General features: G+C 39.3%; 1 protein-coding gene across 3 annotated transcripts; it reads left to right on the forward strand.

The window, feature by feature from the left end:
• The first annotated feature begins 240 nt into the window (after positions 1–240).
• mki67 (marker of proliferation Ki-67) lies at positions 241–18,660 on the forward strand. Of its 3 annotated transcripts, XM_062056005.1 has the most exons (16): positions 241–402; positions 522–552; positions 887–989; positions 3,057–3,138; positions 3,293–3,408; positions 8,563–9,182; positions 9,260–9,462; positions 10,638–11,526; positions 12,224–12,351; positions 12,428–12,602; positions 12,680–12,823; positions 12,907–13,763; positions 13,944–13,995; positions 14,070–14,135; positions 16,241–16,795; positions 16,892–18,660. In XM_062056005.1, exons 3-16 carry the CDS (start codon positions 901–903, stop codon positions 18,325–18,327), a joined length of 5,412 nt encoding a protein of 1,803 aa, XP_061911989.1. In that variant the 5' UTR covers positions 241–402; positions 522–552; positions 887–900; the 3' UTR covers positions 18,328–18,660. The 3 variants fall into 3 exon arrangements, with proteins under 3 accessions (XP_061911989.1, XP_061911990.1, XP_061911991.1); XM_062056006.1 differs by lacking the exon at positions 241–402 and having other exon boundaries at positions 409–552; positions 9,263–9,462; XM_062056007.1 differs by lacking the exons at positions 241–402; positions 14,070–14,135 and having other exon boundaries at positions 409–552.
• The last annotated feature ends 41 nt before the right edge of the window (positions 18,661–18,701 follow it).

Below are 18,701 nucleotides of genomic sequence, written 5' to 3' on the forward strand. Positions count from 1 at the left end.
CTAATGACAAAAAGGCGAATTCAGTGACGTCAGCATACATCGGTACTAGTGGGAGTGATCTCTCTGGCCCCGCCTACTCCCTGTCGCTACGACGTTTTGACCAATCAGTGTCCTTCGCGCGGGATTTCAAATAATTTCAAATCGCAAGCCTGCCACTGGAGTGGTATCGCTACGCGACATTCGTAAACAATATAGTTCCTTTCACCTATGTACGAGATACATCGAAAAGGACCAACTAAAAACGTATTTAAATTTCATTTTCAAACGAACTTCATAAAAAAACACCCTCAAGCCAAAGGTAATGCGTCAAATTAGAGTTCAATGATGCGTTTGTACATCCCGGCGGAGGGATATGACAACATCACCGTGAGAACGAAAGACTGGGCGCCGCTTCTGGATAAGGTAGTTAGCGTTAGCCACGCGTAGTCCGTTGTTAGAAAGTCTCTTTTTTAACTAATTTTACTCCACCTGACATGATATTAATATCTTACTAAACATTTATCCGAGCTGTTGCTGTGTAGGATTGCATGACGTGTCGTTGAAAGAATACAGGTAAGTCTGCAGTTGACGCATTTTAAATATCCACGTTTATAGCGGCCACGTACTTTACTGTACTTCGTTTCCAACTTACAATAATACTAACGTCATATCTCGGTATTCATTTTCTGTTAAATTAATGAAATGCCGCTACAATGAGACCACATGTTTCACGTTTTAAGTTACGCAATTAACCATAATTATGTACTGATGTGTATAATATCTCATTTATGTCCTATTGTAGCAATTTAGCTAGCTAACTTTCTGTACATTGTTGACGTCTTATTGTAGCCATGATCTAGCTCGCTAACGTTCTGTACATTATTGACTTGTTTTTTCATCGTTAAAGGTAAGGTTGCCAGAATGCCACTTCATGGGAAAATAGTCGTGATCAAACGGAGTGGAGGAGATGGCACCGAATTTCCCCTCACTGCGTCCTGCTTGTTTGGAAGGTGAGTTAAAAAATTACATTTGATTTATTTATCTGACATTTGGGTTCACTAACTAATTAAAACAGCGAGGGTGTATGTGTGGTTTCTTGTTGTAGCAAATTGTCTGAAGCGTTAATCTTGGATGTTTTTTGCATCCTCGTGTCGGCCTTTGGGTTGTGGGCGGGGCATTTAAACATGACGTCACAACGTTGCTTACTTCACTCGAATTTTAAATATTTAAAGTCAAGGCAAGTGTTGCCTTAAAGGAGGACTCATATTGTAGGGCACCAAGGCGAACATTATTTTATTTCGAGGCAGGGGCTCCAAAGCATATACATATATACACACACTATATATATATATGTATATACCAGTATATACAGTATATATACACACACACACTATATATATATATATATATATATATATATATATATATATATATATATATATATATATATATATATATATACTCACTATATATATAACAAAACAATTATGTTACAATTGTCCATTATAGGGATGTCACGGTGTGAACATTTCTTATCACAGTTTTTGCAGCCAAAATTATCACGGTTATTATTATCGCGGTAATTTTAAAAGTGCTCAAAATTTTCTAAAACTACTTATACTAAAATCCTTTACCCAATTAAAAAAAAAAACACACATTCAAAATGTGTATATGTACCTCAAGTAGTAAGCTGAATGTGCATATGAAAGCAACACAAGCATTATAAACAAAGTAATAGGGCAGAAACAAAATAATACTATAAATAAATTAAAAATAAATGTGAAAAATTAGCAAGATGGCGTCCTATGGATATAAGACGTAACTGCACTTTTTGTCCATATAGATAAAAAATAGTGTTAATATATGAGGTCAAGTCTTATACAGAGGACTGCACGATTATGGACAAAATAATAATTAAGATTATTTTTATCAATATTGAAATCATGACTATTCACTATGTTTCGTGAAGCAGTGTTTGGGTGTGAATGCGATGCCATCATGTAATTTGTAATATGCTGCGGTTAAATTCGAGCCCTGGTACTGTAATTTTTTTTAGTTAATATTTTCCTCAACTTTTATGGATTGTATGTACCGTATTTTTCGGACTATAAGTCGCAGTTGTTTTTCATAGTTTGGCCGGGGGTGCGACTTGTGTGAAATTATTAAACACATTACCGTAAAATAGCAAATAATATTATTTAGCTCATTCACGTAAGAGACTAGACGTATAAGATTTCATCGGATTTAGCGATTAGGAGTGACAGATTGTTTGGTAAACGTATAGCATGTTCTATATGTTATAGTTATTTGAATTACTCTTACCATAATATGTTACGTTAACATACCAGGCACGTTCTCAGTTGGTTATTTATGCGTCATATAACGTACACTTATTCAGCCTGTTGTTCACTATTCTTTATTTATTTTAAATTGCCTTTCAAATGTCTATTCTTGGTGTTGGGTTTTATCAAATACATTTCCCCAAAAAATGCGACTTATACTCCAGTGCGACTTATATATGTTTTTTTCCTTTAATGTGCATTTTCAGCCGGTGCGACATATACTCTGAAAAATACGGTATACAGTGGGTGGTAATGGAAAATGTTACAAAATTAATAATGCTACAATCACAACTTTCAAACTGAGGTCTAACTTTTACTATGAGAATAGACAAAAGCAAGGTGAACTATTTGTTTTATTAACATCTAAATTGTACTTTTATTTACAAAACAGATTTCCATCCAAATAGTGTGATCATTGTCTTTATGCTATTTTGTCACTGAATAGAGGGGTAATGTCTGAATTAATCCGTTATGAAAATACTAAGAGTTTAAGCAAATATTCTTTTAGCTATTTAAAACTGGGTGGCGAGCTCAAAAGCTATCTGTTGGAGACCCCTGCTGTAAAGCAAGCAATATACTGTATGTAGCTAATGTTAGCGTTACAATGAGATACTCAGGTCGCAACCTTGAGGGTTTTTTTCATGTTTGTATGTGTGTTTGTTGGTATTTGCAGTATGATTTCTGTGTATATTTATGACTAATTTTTACAAACAACCTGTCCTATTTTATTTGCAGGAAGCCCGACTGCGATATTCGTATTCAGGTTGCTCAGGTCTCTAAGGAGCACTGCCGGATTGACTTAAATGAAAATAAAGAGGTAATGCAGTACAGATGCATTGGGCGGGCATGTTTGCCATCTTTTTCCTTTTTAAAATGTGTTAATCTAGGACTCAATATTAAACAGCAATTATGAGTTTGTGTGTTAATTTCTTGACTTACACTCTTTAATGTGTTGCTTTTCTGTCTCCAAGGTTATTTTGACAAATCTGAGCTCAGTAAACCCGACCCGTGTCAACGGAGAGGCTCTACAGCAGTCTGAGCGCTTGAAGCATGGAGATGTTATAACCATTGTTGATCGTTCTTTCAGGTAAGCTATGCAAACATTGTGAATTATGTATTAAAGCAGGGGGTTTTAACTTTTTTTTACCTCAGGGCCAAACTTTTTCACCACAGGGAGCTGGGGCCCACTCAAATACTGTATTAACACTGCAATAGTAATCTTACTCTGATTTTAACCATATTCAATAATTATATCCAACCTGTTTACAGTTCATCTGGATAAACCTTGTCAAATGATCTAAAAGCATGTGTTAATTACAAATATTATTACATGGCTTAAGTCAGACTCATTACAAAAATAAATATGTTATCGATGAGAAAATGCATTTTTAGACAATATTATTTGCCTGAGTGGCTAGGAGACACAGAGAGCAACAAGCGGTAGAAAAGGGATTAGAAAAGACAGATTTAAAAATTTAAAAAAAATATATATATCCATTTTCTACCGCTTGTCCCTTTCAGGGGTGCTGGAGCCTATCTCAGCTGCATTCGTATATATTTTTTTAAACTTGGGACCTTCCGAGGGCCGGATTATGGACGCTGGCGGGCCGTAAAGCCAGCAAGACAGTGTTGTTGAGCTTTGGAAATGACAGCGCACAACCATAACTTCATCAGTGGAGTACAAGTCTACGTTTGTGCCGTGTACATGCATACGCTGCGCAAAGAGTTTTGGAACTCTTCACCGTGGCCATCGTTTGCAAAAATCAGCATTTTTAAGGACAAAGGTATGCGTTTGGACAAGAGGCCTAAACGCAGAGATACGTATGTGTTTGAGTACCCGTGTTCGTGTGAGCATGGCCTAAGTGTGCCTGCCAAGTGGTTTTTTTGTAGTTTTAGAGGCACAATACTTAAATCTTTAAAAATGATATGATCAGAAGTAACAATTAATCGCGTAATTAATTAACAAATGTCGCAAAATGTGCATGCAGATTCCTGAGCTTATAACAGTGAAACGAATGAGTGAAGTTTGGGATCTCACCATGGTTGCTACTTTTTATTTGACAGAGCGCTAGTATGTCTAATCAATAATCACTAACAAAAAAACATAATGCCATATGATTTCCGCATTATAGCGCGGGTGGAATCACAGAATCGTCATATAAAACGGAATCCGATGATAAACGCAAAATATCACAGGAATAAACATAAATAAATGGGTGGATGGATAGAACTGAAATGCTCAGGCATGTGATTTTTCCGTCTATAGTCGGAAATCCGTCTTTTTTATCTCTGTAAAAATATTTTAAAATGTGTTCCGTTTTTCTTAGTTTTTTTCCGACATACATATCTTTGCCATACCTGCCAACAACTACGGTTTTCCCGTAATGGGTACGGTTTTTGATAATCCAGGGGTAAAAACAACGGTTTTCCATTAATAATGATTAACTTAAAAATTGAAGCTACGTAGGGCAGCAACTCCACGGGCAGGGGACAAAGCATACGGGAAAAATCAATAATGATTGGTTGGTGATGGGGGCAGCACGGTGGAACAGGGGTTAGTGCATGTGCCTCACAATACGAAGGTCCTGAGTTCAATCCCGGGCTCGGGATCTTTCTGAGTGGAGTTTGCATGTTCTCCCCGTGGCTGCGTGGGTTCCCTCCGGATACTCCAGCTTCCTCCCACCTCCAAAAACATGCATCTGGGGATAGGTTGATTGGCAACACTAAATTGGCCCTAATGTGTGAATGTGAGTGTGAATGTTGTCTGTCTATTTGTGTTGGCCCTGCGATGAGGTGGCGACTTGTCCAGGGTGTACCCCGCCTTCCGCCCATGTGCAGCTGAGATAGGCTCCAGCACCCCCTGTGACCCCGGAAGGAATATTCAAGCGGGCGATTTATATATTTAAAAAAAATAGTGAAATATGTCGGAGGGATTCTCTGCCTTAGATTTTTCTTTTAGCAATGTAGACGACCTCCAGGAAACCCACAATGCATCTACTTGGCCACATATGGACAAATGTATGCATCTAAATAAAACGATGCCCAAAACATTAATTTGAGTTGTTTACCATGTTAAGCCTAAATCAAAACTGCTCTCTGCATGTAAGAAGTGGAATACACATTTAACAACACACATGATTGTGGCAGACATGTGATGACTTTTGCTAAAGAAATTTAGCATTTAGGCAGGCTATAGCCTGTCTAAATGCTAAATTTCATTGGTGTTGTAGAACAAGACAGTAACTCACATTTTGTTCATTATTTGTACTGTTTATATTTTGACATTGAATAGTTTAATCATTTTGAAACAAACAACATGACTGCAATATATTTGTTATTTCATGCTGTAAATCACAAATGGCTATTCAGATAAAGGAAGTTAGCTAACAGAATAAACATTGTTTGTCCTCTTTATGATTTTTGCATTTGGAGCAGTTAGAAATGGAGAGGGAGTCGAAGAGACAGAAATTGGCTATAAAATCCAAGGCAGAATCCACTAAAGCAGAAACAAAAAAGAAAATACAAGCTGCTCAGAGATTTGCCAGAAAGGCTCATCTCAGAGTCATCAAAGCAAAAATACCAAAGTAATGTAATGTGTCGCTCCAACAGGGCACTGCCCTGGACCTGGCTGGGGACTTGCGGCCCCCAGACCCCCGGCTTATTTTCAGTCTTTTTCATTAAGTTCAAATCAAATGCCTGAATGCTGTCATTTTGAGAAGGAATATTTGTTTGGGAAAATAATGTGACCGGGACCGCTCGTTCATACCCAAAACACAACCTCCTCATATGCCGAGACGGCCACTTCAAACTACGAAGCTAAAGCAAGAACGATCTATACACCCACACCACATCTCAACTGCTTTTGTTGTTGTGAACGATGACACAGATGTAAGATCCTTGTACAAACACGACAGCTGTCACAATTTTAGAGGCTTTTAAAAAAACCAAAACTTTTTTTTTATTTTTTATAAACAGCCTTAAGTCGTCAGCTTGAAGCTCAGAACAATAGCACACTTTCCCCTCTTAACATCCGGTTTGACTGCGCTAACAAAAACAGGATTCCAATAAGTACCTTACACAAACATAATGTACTTAAACCACTAATTGATATATTTTCAAAATTATTATGTGTTGACTTAAAATACGGGTCAAAATTGTCCAAAGATGTATTGCAACATTAAATGAAAACGTTTGTATTTAAGCAACAAACATTTGTGGGTTTAGACTAAGCTATTTCCGGTTGTTTTAAATAGTATTTTAAGTTGAGTTTTTATGGTACAATAAATACTTATTAATGAATATTCATTTTATTAATCGTGATTTCAATATCAATTAAAAATAATCATTTTGCCACAATCATCCAGCCCCACACTATACAGGTAAAAGCCAGTAAATTAGAATATTTTGAAAAACTTGATTTATTTCAGTAATTGCATTCAAAAGGTGTAACTTGTACATTATATTTATTCATTGCACACAGACTGATGCATTCAAATGTTTATTTCATTTAATTTTGATGATTTGAAGTGGCAACAAATGAAAATCCAAAATTCCGTGTGTCACAAAATTAGAATATTACTTAAGGCTAATACAAAAAAGGGATTTTTAGAAATGTTGGCCAACTGAAAAGTATGAAAATGAAAAATATGAGCATGTATAATACTCAATACTTGGTTGGAGCTCCTTTTGCCTCAATTACTGCGTTAATGCGGTGTGGCATGGAGTCCATGAGTTTCTGGCACTGCTCAGGTGTTATGAGAGCCCAGGTTGCTCTGATAGTGGCCTTCAACTCTTCTGCGTTTTTGGGTCTGGCATTCTGCATCTTCCTTTTCACAATACCCCACAGATTTTCTATGGGGCTAAGGTCAGGGGAGTTGGCGGGCCAATTTAGAACAGAAATACCATGGTCCGTAAACCAGGCACGGGTAGATTTTGCGCTGTGTGCAGGCGCCAAGTCCTGTTGGAACTTGAAATCTCCATCTCCATAGAGCAGGTCAGCAGCAGGAAGCATGAAGTGCTCTAAAACTTGCTGGTAGACGGCTGCGTTGACCCTGGAAAAAAGAGCTGGACTGCTGCTGAGTGGTCCAAAGTCATGTTTTCTGACGAAAGCAAATTTTGCATTTCCTTTGGAAATCGAGGTCCCAGAGTCTGGAGGAAGACAGGAGAGGCACAGGATCCACGTTGCCTGAAGTCTAGTGTAAAGTTTCCACCATCAGTGATGGTTTGGGGTGCCATGTCATCTGCTGGTGTCGGTCCACTCTGTTTCCTGAGATCCAGGGTCAACGCAGCCGTCTACCAGCAAGTTTTAGAGCACTTCATGCTTCCTGCTGCTGACCTGCTCTATGGAGATGGAGATTTCAAGTTCCAACAGGACTTGGCGCCTGTACACAGCGCAAAATCTACCCGTGCCTGGTTTACGGACCATGGTATTTCTGTTCTAAATTGGCCCGCCAACTCCCCTGACCTTAGCCCCATAGAAAATCTGTGGGGTATTGTGAAAAGGAAGATGCAGAATGCCAGACCCAAAAACGCAGAAGAGTTGAAGGCCACTATCAGAGCAACCTGGGCTCTCATAACACCTGAGCAGTGCCAGAAACTCATGGACTCCATGCCACGCCGCATTAACGCAGTAATTGAGGCAAAAGGAGCTCCAACCAAGTATTGAGTATTGTACATGCTCATATTTTTCATTTTCATACTTTTCAGTTGGCCAACATTTCTAAAAATCCCTTTTTTGTATTAGCCTTAAGTAATATTCTAATTTTGTGACACACGGAATTTTGGATTTTCATTTGTTACCACTTCAAATCATCAAAATTAAATGAAATAAACATTTGAATGCATCAGTCTGTGTGCAATGAATAAATATAATGTACAAGTTACACCTTTTGAATGCAATTACTGAAATAAATCAAGTTTTTCAAAATATTCTAATTTACTGGCTTTTACCTGTACATTTCAGATGCAAACCTAATTTTACAAAGAATTAAAGGGACTTAAATGTCATACCAGCACACATGAGATGGCATGAAATTTCGTAGTAGTATAGTATGTATTATTTATTAGTTTTTGGTGGTGGTCCCATTGCGATGGAACAATTTATTTTGGTCATTGACATTCGGTAAAAGGTTTTGGAGAAGACATGAAAATCATTGATGGAAAAAGTATGATAATCCTGCAATAATTTTCACTTTTATGTCTCACTGAGTGAAAATACATATATGGTTTATTTAAATTTTAGGTTTGAGTACCCGCCAGCACCTACTCCAAAGAAATTTGCTAAAGAAGGCAAAAGTGAATCTCCTAAACCACATCTGAAAGATGGAACAAATCACAGCATCCAGCGATCCCTGGAGGACACCAAGGAGGCTGGTGATATGGAACCTAGCAAGGCTGTGTCCCCTTTTAGTGATCTCTATCAAATGATCAGAAAATCTCTGGATGTCAAGACCCCTCGAAAGTATTCTGACAACAACTTCCAGAGGCCAATGAGAAAAATCCAGGAAGATGCTGCCACAATAGAACCGCCAAAAACCGACCTGGCTTGCGGTGAAGGTGTCGCAGAGGCCATCACCCCAAAATCCAACCAGAAGATCAAGAATCCTTCCCAGATTCTTGTATCTGATGCAGCACACACTCCTCTTAAAGATGCAGAAAATGTCATATCCGAAGCAACCTCACCACAGACCAGGCAGCGTATGGCTCCTCAGAGGTTTTCTGCAGGTGACGCTATGGAGAAAGTGTGTTCTCCAACACCTAAGTCGCCAATGAGACGGAGGAGTAAGGAGGTTACACCAGCCAAGGAACAGGGGAAAGTAATGCATAGTCCTAAAGCTGACTCGGCAGGAGTCGCCGGAAAAGGTAAATACTGTACAGTTGAAGTATTCATTTTTCTCAAACTATTACTTTATTTCTTGTTTTTGTGTCCCTATTGAAAGCAGTGCTCAAAAAACGCAAGAGTGCAGAGCTTTTAATGAAGAAACGGGTTTCCTTCGGAGGCTACTTAGTTCCTGAGTTGTTTGACAAGAAATTGCCACCAGATTCTCCGCTACGAAAAGGAGACACTCCAAGGAGGAGCCTGAGTCTGGAGAAACCCAAACAGTCGCTGCTTCGACGTGCTTCAGTCATTGGCCTGCTAAATGTAAGACTCTCGTTCTAGGGTGTCAAACTCTTTCATTGAGAGCCATTTCATAATTATGGCCGCTTATAACAGTAAATAGTATATGAAGTTAAATGTATCAGGAATCGCCTCACGATATTAGACAATTGCCTATGCATTTGATCATTATGTTTTTTTCTTATGTACACTGAGAAAAAATCTGCAGATTTTGCTGTAAGAATTGGCAGCTTAGTTACCAGGAGTTTACGGTAAAATGTACGGGATATTTTTATTTTACAGAATATTACTGTAAATGAGGACAAAATAATACCAATTTTTTTTTACTGGCTGAGCTGACTGATTTTTACCATAACATCTATGACTGTTTTTATGGCAAATTACTGTAAATAGAATAAACTGGCGACTGAGTTGCCTTTTTTTGTTTGTTTTTCTTCAAATCCATTGTAATTTTTACATTGTATACAATTTGATGGATAACTTCACACAACAACAGGGAAACAGAACAGGACTTGCTTGCAAATCATAATTCAAGCTTATATTTAACTATTTGTATTTTAACAAAAATGTTTGGCGTGTATGATAAGATATTTGTTGCATTATTAGATACCACATATATATATATATATATATGTATATATATATATATATATATATATATATATATATTAGGGCTGCAACTAACAACTCATTTGATAATCGATTAATCTGTCGATTATTACTTCGATTAATAATCGGATAAAAGAGACAAATCACATTTCTGTCCTTTCCAGTATTTTATTGGAAAAAAAACAGCATACTGGCACCATACTTATTTTGATTATTGTTTCTCAGCTGTTTGTAAATGTTGCAGTTTATAAATAAAGGTTTATAAAAAAATTCATTAAAAAAGTAGCCTATGCGCATAGCATAGATCCAACGAATCGATGACTAAATTAATTGCCGGCTATTTTTTTAATCGATTAGTTGTTGCAGCCCTAATATGTATATAACTAATATACATTTAGTTAAAAAAAAAAATGTAAAGGACATTATTGCATTATTGGAACATACGGTTTACAAGCTTTCGCAGGCCATATAAAATGATGTGGCAAGCTAAATCTGGTCCCTGGGGGCTTGTGTTTGACACTTGTAGTCTAGTTGATGTTAGCAGTTCTTGAGCAGCAAAGTAAAATTTAACCTAATTTTGTTTCACCTAGGAGGCAGATGTGATGGAATCGCCTAATCGCCCGCCTGCTAAAAAATCCCTGAAAAGGAAGTCCCTGTCTCCGGGAAAGACAAAATCCGTCTCTCTAAATAGGAAATCACCAGGAAAAAAGTCACCAAAATCAGCCTCTCCAAAGAGGGAATCACCAGGAAAGAAGTCACCCAAATCAGCCTCTCCAAAGAGGGCATCACCAGGAAAGAAGTCACCCAAATCAGCCTCTCCAAAGAGGGCATCACCAGGAAAGAAGTCACCTAAATCAGCCTCTCCAAAGAGGGAATCACCAGGAAAGAAGTCACCAAAATCAGCCTCTCCAAAGAGGGAATCATTTGGAAAAAAGTCACCAAAAGCAGCCTCTCTAAAGAGAGAATCACCAGGAAAGAAGTCCCCAAAATCAAAGACACCTTCTCCCAAGTTGCCAAGATCTACAAGAGTATCTCCCAAGGGGGCGTCACCTAGAAAGAAGTCGCCAAAATCCAGCACTCTCTCTGCCATAGCCTCACCTTCTGGGAAGAAATCTCCTACATCGAAACCTAGCACACCTAAGAGAGCCTTTTCCTTCAGTAAGAAACTGGCAACTCCTATGGCCAACACGAGGACATCCCTCAAGTCTACTCCTTCTCAGGAAACACCAAAAGCTAAAACCTCTTCAGCCTCTCAAAGGGAAACTTCTTCCGTGCAAGGGCGCTTCTCTGTGTCACGCATCAAAACCCCTTCGCCAATCGCAGAGGACGCCGTCACAACGCAGTGTGCTATGGACACACCCAAAATCCCACTGAGAAGGAAGAGCATGAAGAGCACATCGCGCAAGACCCCCTGCTTGGCAAGGAGTGCTGTCAAAGTCATGCTCAGAAGAAGTAGCGTTTCACGGGCATCTTTGAAAGGTATCTATCAAGCCTTACATAATTAGAGAGCACCAAATTAACTGTTAAGAAAATTAAGTACAACAGGGCTTTAAGAACAAAATAAGTGCCTTTCATACTGTATAACCAGATGTAATTCCATGATGATATTTTAGCGTTCTTTATCAAGATCCTTACTAGCTGCTGCATTAGCAGCCGCTATTCTTCCTGAGGTCTAAAATTTCACAATGCTTTGATACATGTACAACATTAAGGGAAAAGGTAGTACACACCAAGCGTTGCATTGTTCACACACTCATAGAGAGAGACAGGTTAGTTTTACCCTTCTGATGGTGTGTTGTTGCAATAGTAATCTTGTACATATAGTAATTTGTACATATTGTTTACCAAACAAAATCTACAAAATATGTTGCTCAAAATCCTATTAGAAACCTTACATAGGCCAAAAACAAAAGTATTATTATTGTGTGTGTATAAAGTAGGGTTTACGGTGTTTCCTTTAAGCAAACACTGGAATGGAGTGCTTATATCGGAGGCTAATTTGATTTGAGCAGATAAATTCCTATACACATTTTTTTGGTTCGATATTGAGCCGATATCAATATTGGATCGGGACACCGATATGAATATTTGAATATTTCATGAATATGAAGTATTTTACATTAAGTGTAACGTTATTTAAACGGTGTACTTTTAATGCTCCTCTTTTTTGTTTCAGTGATGAGTACCTGGGCGGACACTGTCAAGTTTGGCAAGGCTAAAGTCAAAGCGGTTGTACCAGCAAAAAAAGTATTGAAAAGTACTTCAAATGCCACAACGGTTAAGAAGAACATGTCCAAACAGAAGGTAAGTTTTTCTTAACACGGTTTAACTTTCATGCATCTGTGTACATTGTACATTAACTGTCTTCTCCATCTTTCAGACCCCCGTTAGAAAGCCGCTGGGCCACACGAGCACTGGACACGCAAACTCACCTGTCACCATCATTGTGGGCCGAGCTTTAAAGCAGACAGCCGTGCACGCTGCTGCTGTGCCAAAAGTGGTCTTTAGTACAGCAATCTCAAAGAAAAACCTGAAAATGGACGAGGATTTGTCTGGTACGTGCCTTTCTTGTTCGTTTTGACATCGCTGAATGAACCGTCGTTCTTTAAACATTCATATTATTGTCTTTTAGGAATTTCTGAAATGTTCAAAACGCCTGTGAATGAGAGGAAGCAGAGCTCTCTGCAAAACAAGAGCAGTGCTGTTAAGGCACCAGTGGGAGTCATGGAGTCTGCTTTGCCCGAACCTTCCTTGTTGAACACCCCTGAAGAGCCAGGTAAACTGTTTCTAACTGGCATGTGTGTTCAACTTAAAGCACAAATGGTGATTTTTAAATGATCGTATGTGACTCCTTTTTAGGTGAAATGATGGTTTCTCCACTCACTGCTGCATCTGTTGTGAAAGCAGGCAGATTCAACAAAGAGGCAGTGAAACGCCTTCTTGATGATGAGTCTAGCTTCAACTGTGACGTCTCTACTTTGGATTCTGTAGCAACTCCTGAACAGAAGCCCCAACTACCTGAGTGTCTCACTGGAGGGAAGAGGACCACAAATACCCTTACACAGGAACCTGTGCAGGCCCTCAGAGAAAAACTTGTACAAACGCCCAAACAGAAACCTGAGCAACAAGAGTTAGTCCCTGGAGTGAAGAAGATCACCCCTAAACCTAAAAATGAACCTGTGGAGGACTTAAGAGGAAAGCTTTTGAAGACACCGAAACAGAAGCCTGAGCAGCAAGAGTGCCTCACCGGAGTGAAAAGGATCATGAAGACCCCCAGACAGAAGACCACACCCATTGAGCATCTGAGAGGAAAACTTCTGAAAACTCCCAAGCAGAAGCCTCAAGTAGCTGACATTTCTTTCGGTGGTCTCGCTGATTTGCTGAAGACACCACAAGGTCAAGAATCACAATCTCAAGAAGCCGACACGGAAACTCCAAATGTGGAGATCACCCCGATGAGCTGCATGTCCGATGTCAAGAGAATGGTAAAAACACCGAAACAGAAAAGTGCTCCAGTTGAAGACATGTTTGGTATCGAGAGGCTCATGAAAACTCCTAAAGAGCGAAGTGAACCGGTAGAAGAGCACTTTGGTATCAAGAGACTTGTGAAGTCACCCAGATTGAGGGGCAATGCACCTGTGGAAGACTTTGAGGGACTTCAGGATCTCATGGAGGAGCCAATACCTGAGCCCCTGAAGCAGACAGAAACATCCGAGGTAGTAACAATGATAACCGTTATTTGCTGGAAATTTCTGCAGTATATTTGTATATTACGTAGTTGAAATAGCGTTGGAGTTAAGTATGTTTATTACACATTTAGTATTGTCCATGTCATTTGCATGCTTCGTTAGTATACTTTTGTGTGCTAATCTCTAAATTGTGTTTATTTTTTACAGTGTGGAGATCAAGCAACCTTAAACAGCAGTGATTTGGTCATAGCGGCTAAAGGTATGTTGCTTTTGGGGAAAAAAGTAAACATTGTAAGAGTTAGAGTGCTAACCATTTAATTGTGCCTCCGTTAGAACTTGATTTTACTCTCGGACAAGCACAGAATGAAGATGGGTCATCAAAACTAGACATCTCAAAAGGTATTTTTAGGTGATTACAACACTTGATAATGCAGTGGAACCTCCCAAGTCAAAACATATTTCTCACAGGAAATAATTTATTCCAATGCTCACACATTCATCATAAAATATTCGTATAGACAATGAGGATGGAAAATTATGGCTAAAATCAAAATCAGGATTAATTGATTTTTTTAATGCACAAATGTTTCATACTACAACTCTATTATACCTTTTGGTTGACCTCATCCTTATTGTAGCCAACAGACAACATTGTAATGTAGGGGCTGCACAATTAACACATCGAATCGACATTGAGGTTTCAGTTACTGAAATGAACACTCAGCAAGAGGCTGAGTTTTTTTATTTCCAATATTTATTTTCTCTCTTCTCTGTCATGTGAGTTATAGACTTGTTTGCCTAACAGAATTGGCAAGCTGCACATCCTCGGCCTGCTGGCCAATCAAAAGTGGTGTTTGGTGTCCACATATTTTAGAAAGGAGATTATTCAATATTTTGCTAATGTGTGGCAATTTGAGACAACCGTTGATTGACAGTCTAAAGGTAAAATCACCGTCTTTCACTCATTTTAGCAGTTTTAGCATTTAAATGTTTAAAATATAAAAATCGCTATTTTTGCCAGAACAATCTCATTTTGGTTTGGTCAAAATCATGCAGCTCATAGTAACAACTCCTGTTAGTATTGCTTGTATAAGTATTGCTTTTAGGCAGGATGAGAACTCCTGGAATTTTGTACTTGCTTCTTTTAAGAAATTTATTGTAAATTAAATGTAACTGTTTTTCGGCATTTTGAAACTAGTTCAACTTGCTTAAAAGCCATTGTCCTCATAGGATTTGCCGACATGTTGAGTGACATCATACATGCTTTTTTTCTTTCTTTTTTTTTAATACAATTTTTGTTCCAATTTGAGGCATATTTCTTTTAGTGCTATATTTTTAGGGGTTTGAATGAAGTCTGGTGTGTTAGACAATTAATGTACCGTATTTTTCGGACTGTAGGGCGCACCTTATTGATAAGGCGCACTGCCGATGAGCTGGTATTTTCAGGTCTATTGTCGTACAAAAGGCGGACCGGATTGTGAGGCGCATTAAAAGTGTCATATTGTGGTTTTTTTTCCTACAATTAAAACACTTCGTTGTGGTTTACATAACTTGTAACGGTAGTTTTTTGGTCAAAATGTTGCCTAGATAATGTCTTACAGACCATCTTTAAGCTGCTTTCTGACCATCTCTTCAGGATGCGCCGTTTTGTGGGCGGTCCTATTTATGTGGCTCCACTACGACAGCGTCTTCTCCCCGTCATCTTTGTTGTACAGGTAGTTTTTACCGCTTCCATAGCAAGTCTGACAGATATAACTTAGAACTGTACGCTACTTTGAATTAGAAATGGCAACAGAGGAGGATGAATGCCCCACAACCAGAGGATAGAATAAAGGAGCTTATTGACTACGGTGAGGACGACATTGGCGGATGCGCACAAATTTTCGGGACTTATAAAGACCCTAAATAGACATCAGCAGGTACCAATAGGTAAGAAAAGTTGATATTGTGCAACAAAACGTCAGCTAATACCTCCTTATAGGTGCCCTTGTGGGGTCCTTATAAACCCACCAAAAATAATACCTGCATGAAGTATGTTGAAGAACAGTACGTCTGACCACGGAGCTCACCAAAGTCATACTAAAACATTTTGACATATTTTTGAGAGCCTTGTGTAATGTTCTATATTCTAAATGAAACATCAAAGTTTTAGTGTTGTCTGCTTACGGGTACTTGCTAGTGTCATTTATTGAACAGATGTCAACCTGCAATCCACATGTATCTTATGTGTGACTGTCATCTACTAGTCACACTACACCATGTACCAAATAAAATGGCTTCAAAGTTGGTAAGCACAACCAGAATACGTACTGTGCATCAGGCGTACCGTCAATTTTTGAGAAAATGCAAGGATTTCCGTGCTCCTTATAGTCCGAAAAATATGTTGTTCAGTGAACTAAAAGCTCTACAACTGAATGCCACAAAATTACCTTAAAGACAGATCAAACGGTTATAAATGTTCGAAATTGGAAGAATAAACTGCAGCTTTTCCCCCTTTTCTTTAGGAGAAACTGCGACAGTTTTGGTGGAGGTGCCCATTGATTATTGTGAGCCATCTGATGCTAAGGAAGTTTTTTCTGAAGCTGTGATAGAAGACGAGACACCAGCAATGACAGAAATACCTGCTACTGATGCCGCCCCTTCCAAGAAACCCATCCGAGGCAGAAAGGCGAAAATGGTGAAATCCAAAGCAGCTAATAATAAACAGGAGATGGCAGAACCTTCTCAAGATATTGTTCCTGTTAGAGGAAGACGCGGTAGAAATGCTGATCCTGTTGGACCTACCAGGGATGTTGTTGAGCCTGCCCAGGAAGAAGCAAAAGCTGCTCAAACGACGAAGAAAGGAAGAGGTGCCAAAAAAGTCTCTGAGCAGGTCGAAACGTTTCCTGAGAGCAAGCAGAGTCTTCCCCCTGCAGATAATGGCCGTGATGCACCCTTGGAAAAGGATGCCGTGAAGCCCAAGCAAGGACGAAAACCCAAGCATGAATCTGTGCAGTCCAAAACTACACTGCCAGAGACAGATTTGACGTCTGCCGGTAGTGACCATGCGTCCCCAGAAGGTATCAGACATACGTATTGGAAGACACTCCTTTTGTTTATTGTCACATGTTTTTTTATGTAACTGAGACATTTGCTTTCCTTGCTCCCAATTTTAGGTGATGGTGATGACAAGCTAGAGCAGACACCAAGCGAACAGAAATATGTTTTGACTGTACAGAAGAAGTCTGTACGTGGGAGAAGAGGCAAATTAGTGGTGGACTCTAGAGCAGAGGAGGAAGTATGTAAAGAAGCTGTTGACTTGGCTGTAGTCAAAGCAAGAAGAGGAAAGAAGACTGTGGCGATTGCAACACCTGCTAGGCGACAAACTACTAGAAGTAAAAAACCCAAGGAAGACTCGGTTGGTGCGCAATCAAAAATTGTTCAAGATGTGGAGGTGAATTTGGAGCCTGTGATGTCAGCAGATGCAGTGAATGAGGAAACGACATCTACCACTATGCAAGAGGATGAGCCTGCAGTGGAACTGGTCGTAAAGCCGAGTCGGGGCAGGAAGACAAAGCGTGCCCAACTTGAACCACCTCAGCCAGTGCCGGAAGGAACACCAAACAGTGTCTCCAAACAAGCTAAGCTACCAGCGTCTCCTAGCCCTAAACGGAGACGAGGGAGAAAGGTGATCTCTGTAAGTGCTGAGCTAAAGGAAGTTTCAAAAGACCCCTCTGAGGAGACAAAGCAGCAGTCCAAGTCTGTCTCCAAAACTAGAGGAAGGAATACCAGGCAGGTAGCAGAGCCCCAGGAGGCAGTTAAAAAACTGAGGAATAGCAAAAAGGATGTAGAAGAACATGTCCCAGTGGAAACTGAAGCACCACTTGTTACAGAACCGCAAAAGGTATGTGATACAACACCCGGGGTTGCAAAAACTAGACGAGGAGGTGTGAAAAAATCAAAGCAAGAAGCAGCAAAACTCAACTCTGAATCCACAGAGGACCAAGAGGGTCCAATTGAGACACCAACCGAAAAACCCAAACGGGACAGGGGATCAGAACCAGTTGAAGATGTTGATGGAACCACAGAAGTGTCAGAGGAAAAACCTGAGCAGAAGCCGCAAAGGGGAAGAGGAGTGAAAACCAATTCAAAACGTGACCTTCTACAAGTTGTTCCAGCTAAAAGAGCGCGACGAGGAGCCAAAGAAGTGGAAGTTCCAGAGTCAACTGCAGCGTTAGTTAAACCCGTCAAAAGGGGAAGACAGGCAGCAGCCAAAGTCTCATCAGAGTCAAATACCACTCACGATTCAAACGCCAAAATATCCACCAGATCAGTGAGGTGGAAACCGGAGGTGGAGGTTTACGAGATTCCAAAAGCAACGCCCGTGAAAGTGGTTCGAGGCAGAAAGTCAAAGCTTGCTGATCAAGCTGACACTCCAAGTCAGAGTGAGTCAAAAAATGCCCATCAAACTGAAGAGGATCTCTCAGGTAAAGCTGCGGAAGCTCAACCTGCCAAAAGAACGAGGCAAGGAGCGAAGGCTGCAGGCAAAGCAGAGTCCCCCAACAAAGTTGAAGAGCCAAGAACCAGAAGAGGAAGATCAGCAAATAAATGAACAGCTTTGTGTGTGTACATAAATAATCAATGATGATTAGATGTTCGTTGCCAGTCTCTTTTAGATTATGCTTTTTTAAAAATGAATACAAAATCAAGCACTGCGTGTTCAATTTTTTTACTGCAGGAAACCTTATACATTTATTTTTGTTACATGTGTTTTATTCATGGTACATTTTTTTACTTTAGGCTGGGAAAAAAATAAAACTGTTCAATTTGAAGTAGCAGTGTTTTTTTTTTATATTATACTCTTGGTTTTATTACAATTATGAGATGAGAACATTTGCTTTTATAGATTATACAATTCTAAACTGGGTATATATTGTTCTGTTGGTTACTACCATGCATATTTCACATATTGAAAAACCTTTTTAT

Source organism: Entelurus aequoreus, linkage group LG08, assembly GCF_033978785.1.
Source record: "Entelurus aequoreus isolate RoL-2023_Sb linkage group LG08, RoL_Eaeq_v1.1, whole genome shotgun sequence".
Lineage (NCBI taxonomy): Eukaryota > Metazoa > Chordata > Actinopteri > Syngnathiformes > Syngnathidae > Entelurus > Entelurus aequoreus.

Bases quoted from the DNA above. Each gene is read 5' to 3' on its own strand.
- mki67 (XM_062056005.1), top strand. From the start codon at position 901: ATGCCACTTCATGGGAAAATAGTCGTGATCAAACGGAGTGGAGGAGAT. The intron at 12,352-12,427 runs GTAAGTTTTTCT...TCCATCTTTCAG, and splicing joins AGAACATGTCCAAACAGAAG to ACCCCCGTTAGAAAGCCGCT. The intron at 16,796-16,891 runs GTATCAGACATA...TCCCAATTTTAG, and splicing joins TGACCATGCGTCCCCAGAAG to GTGATGGTGATGACAAGCTA.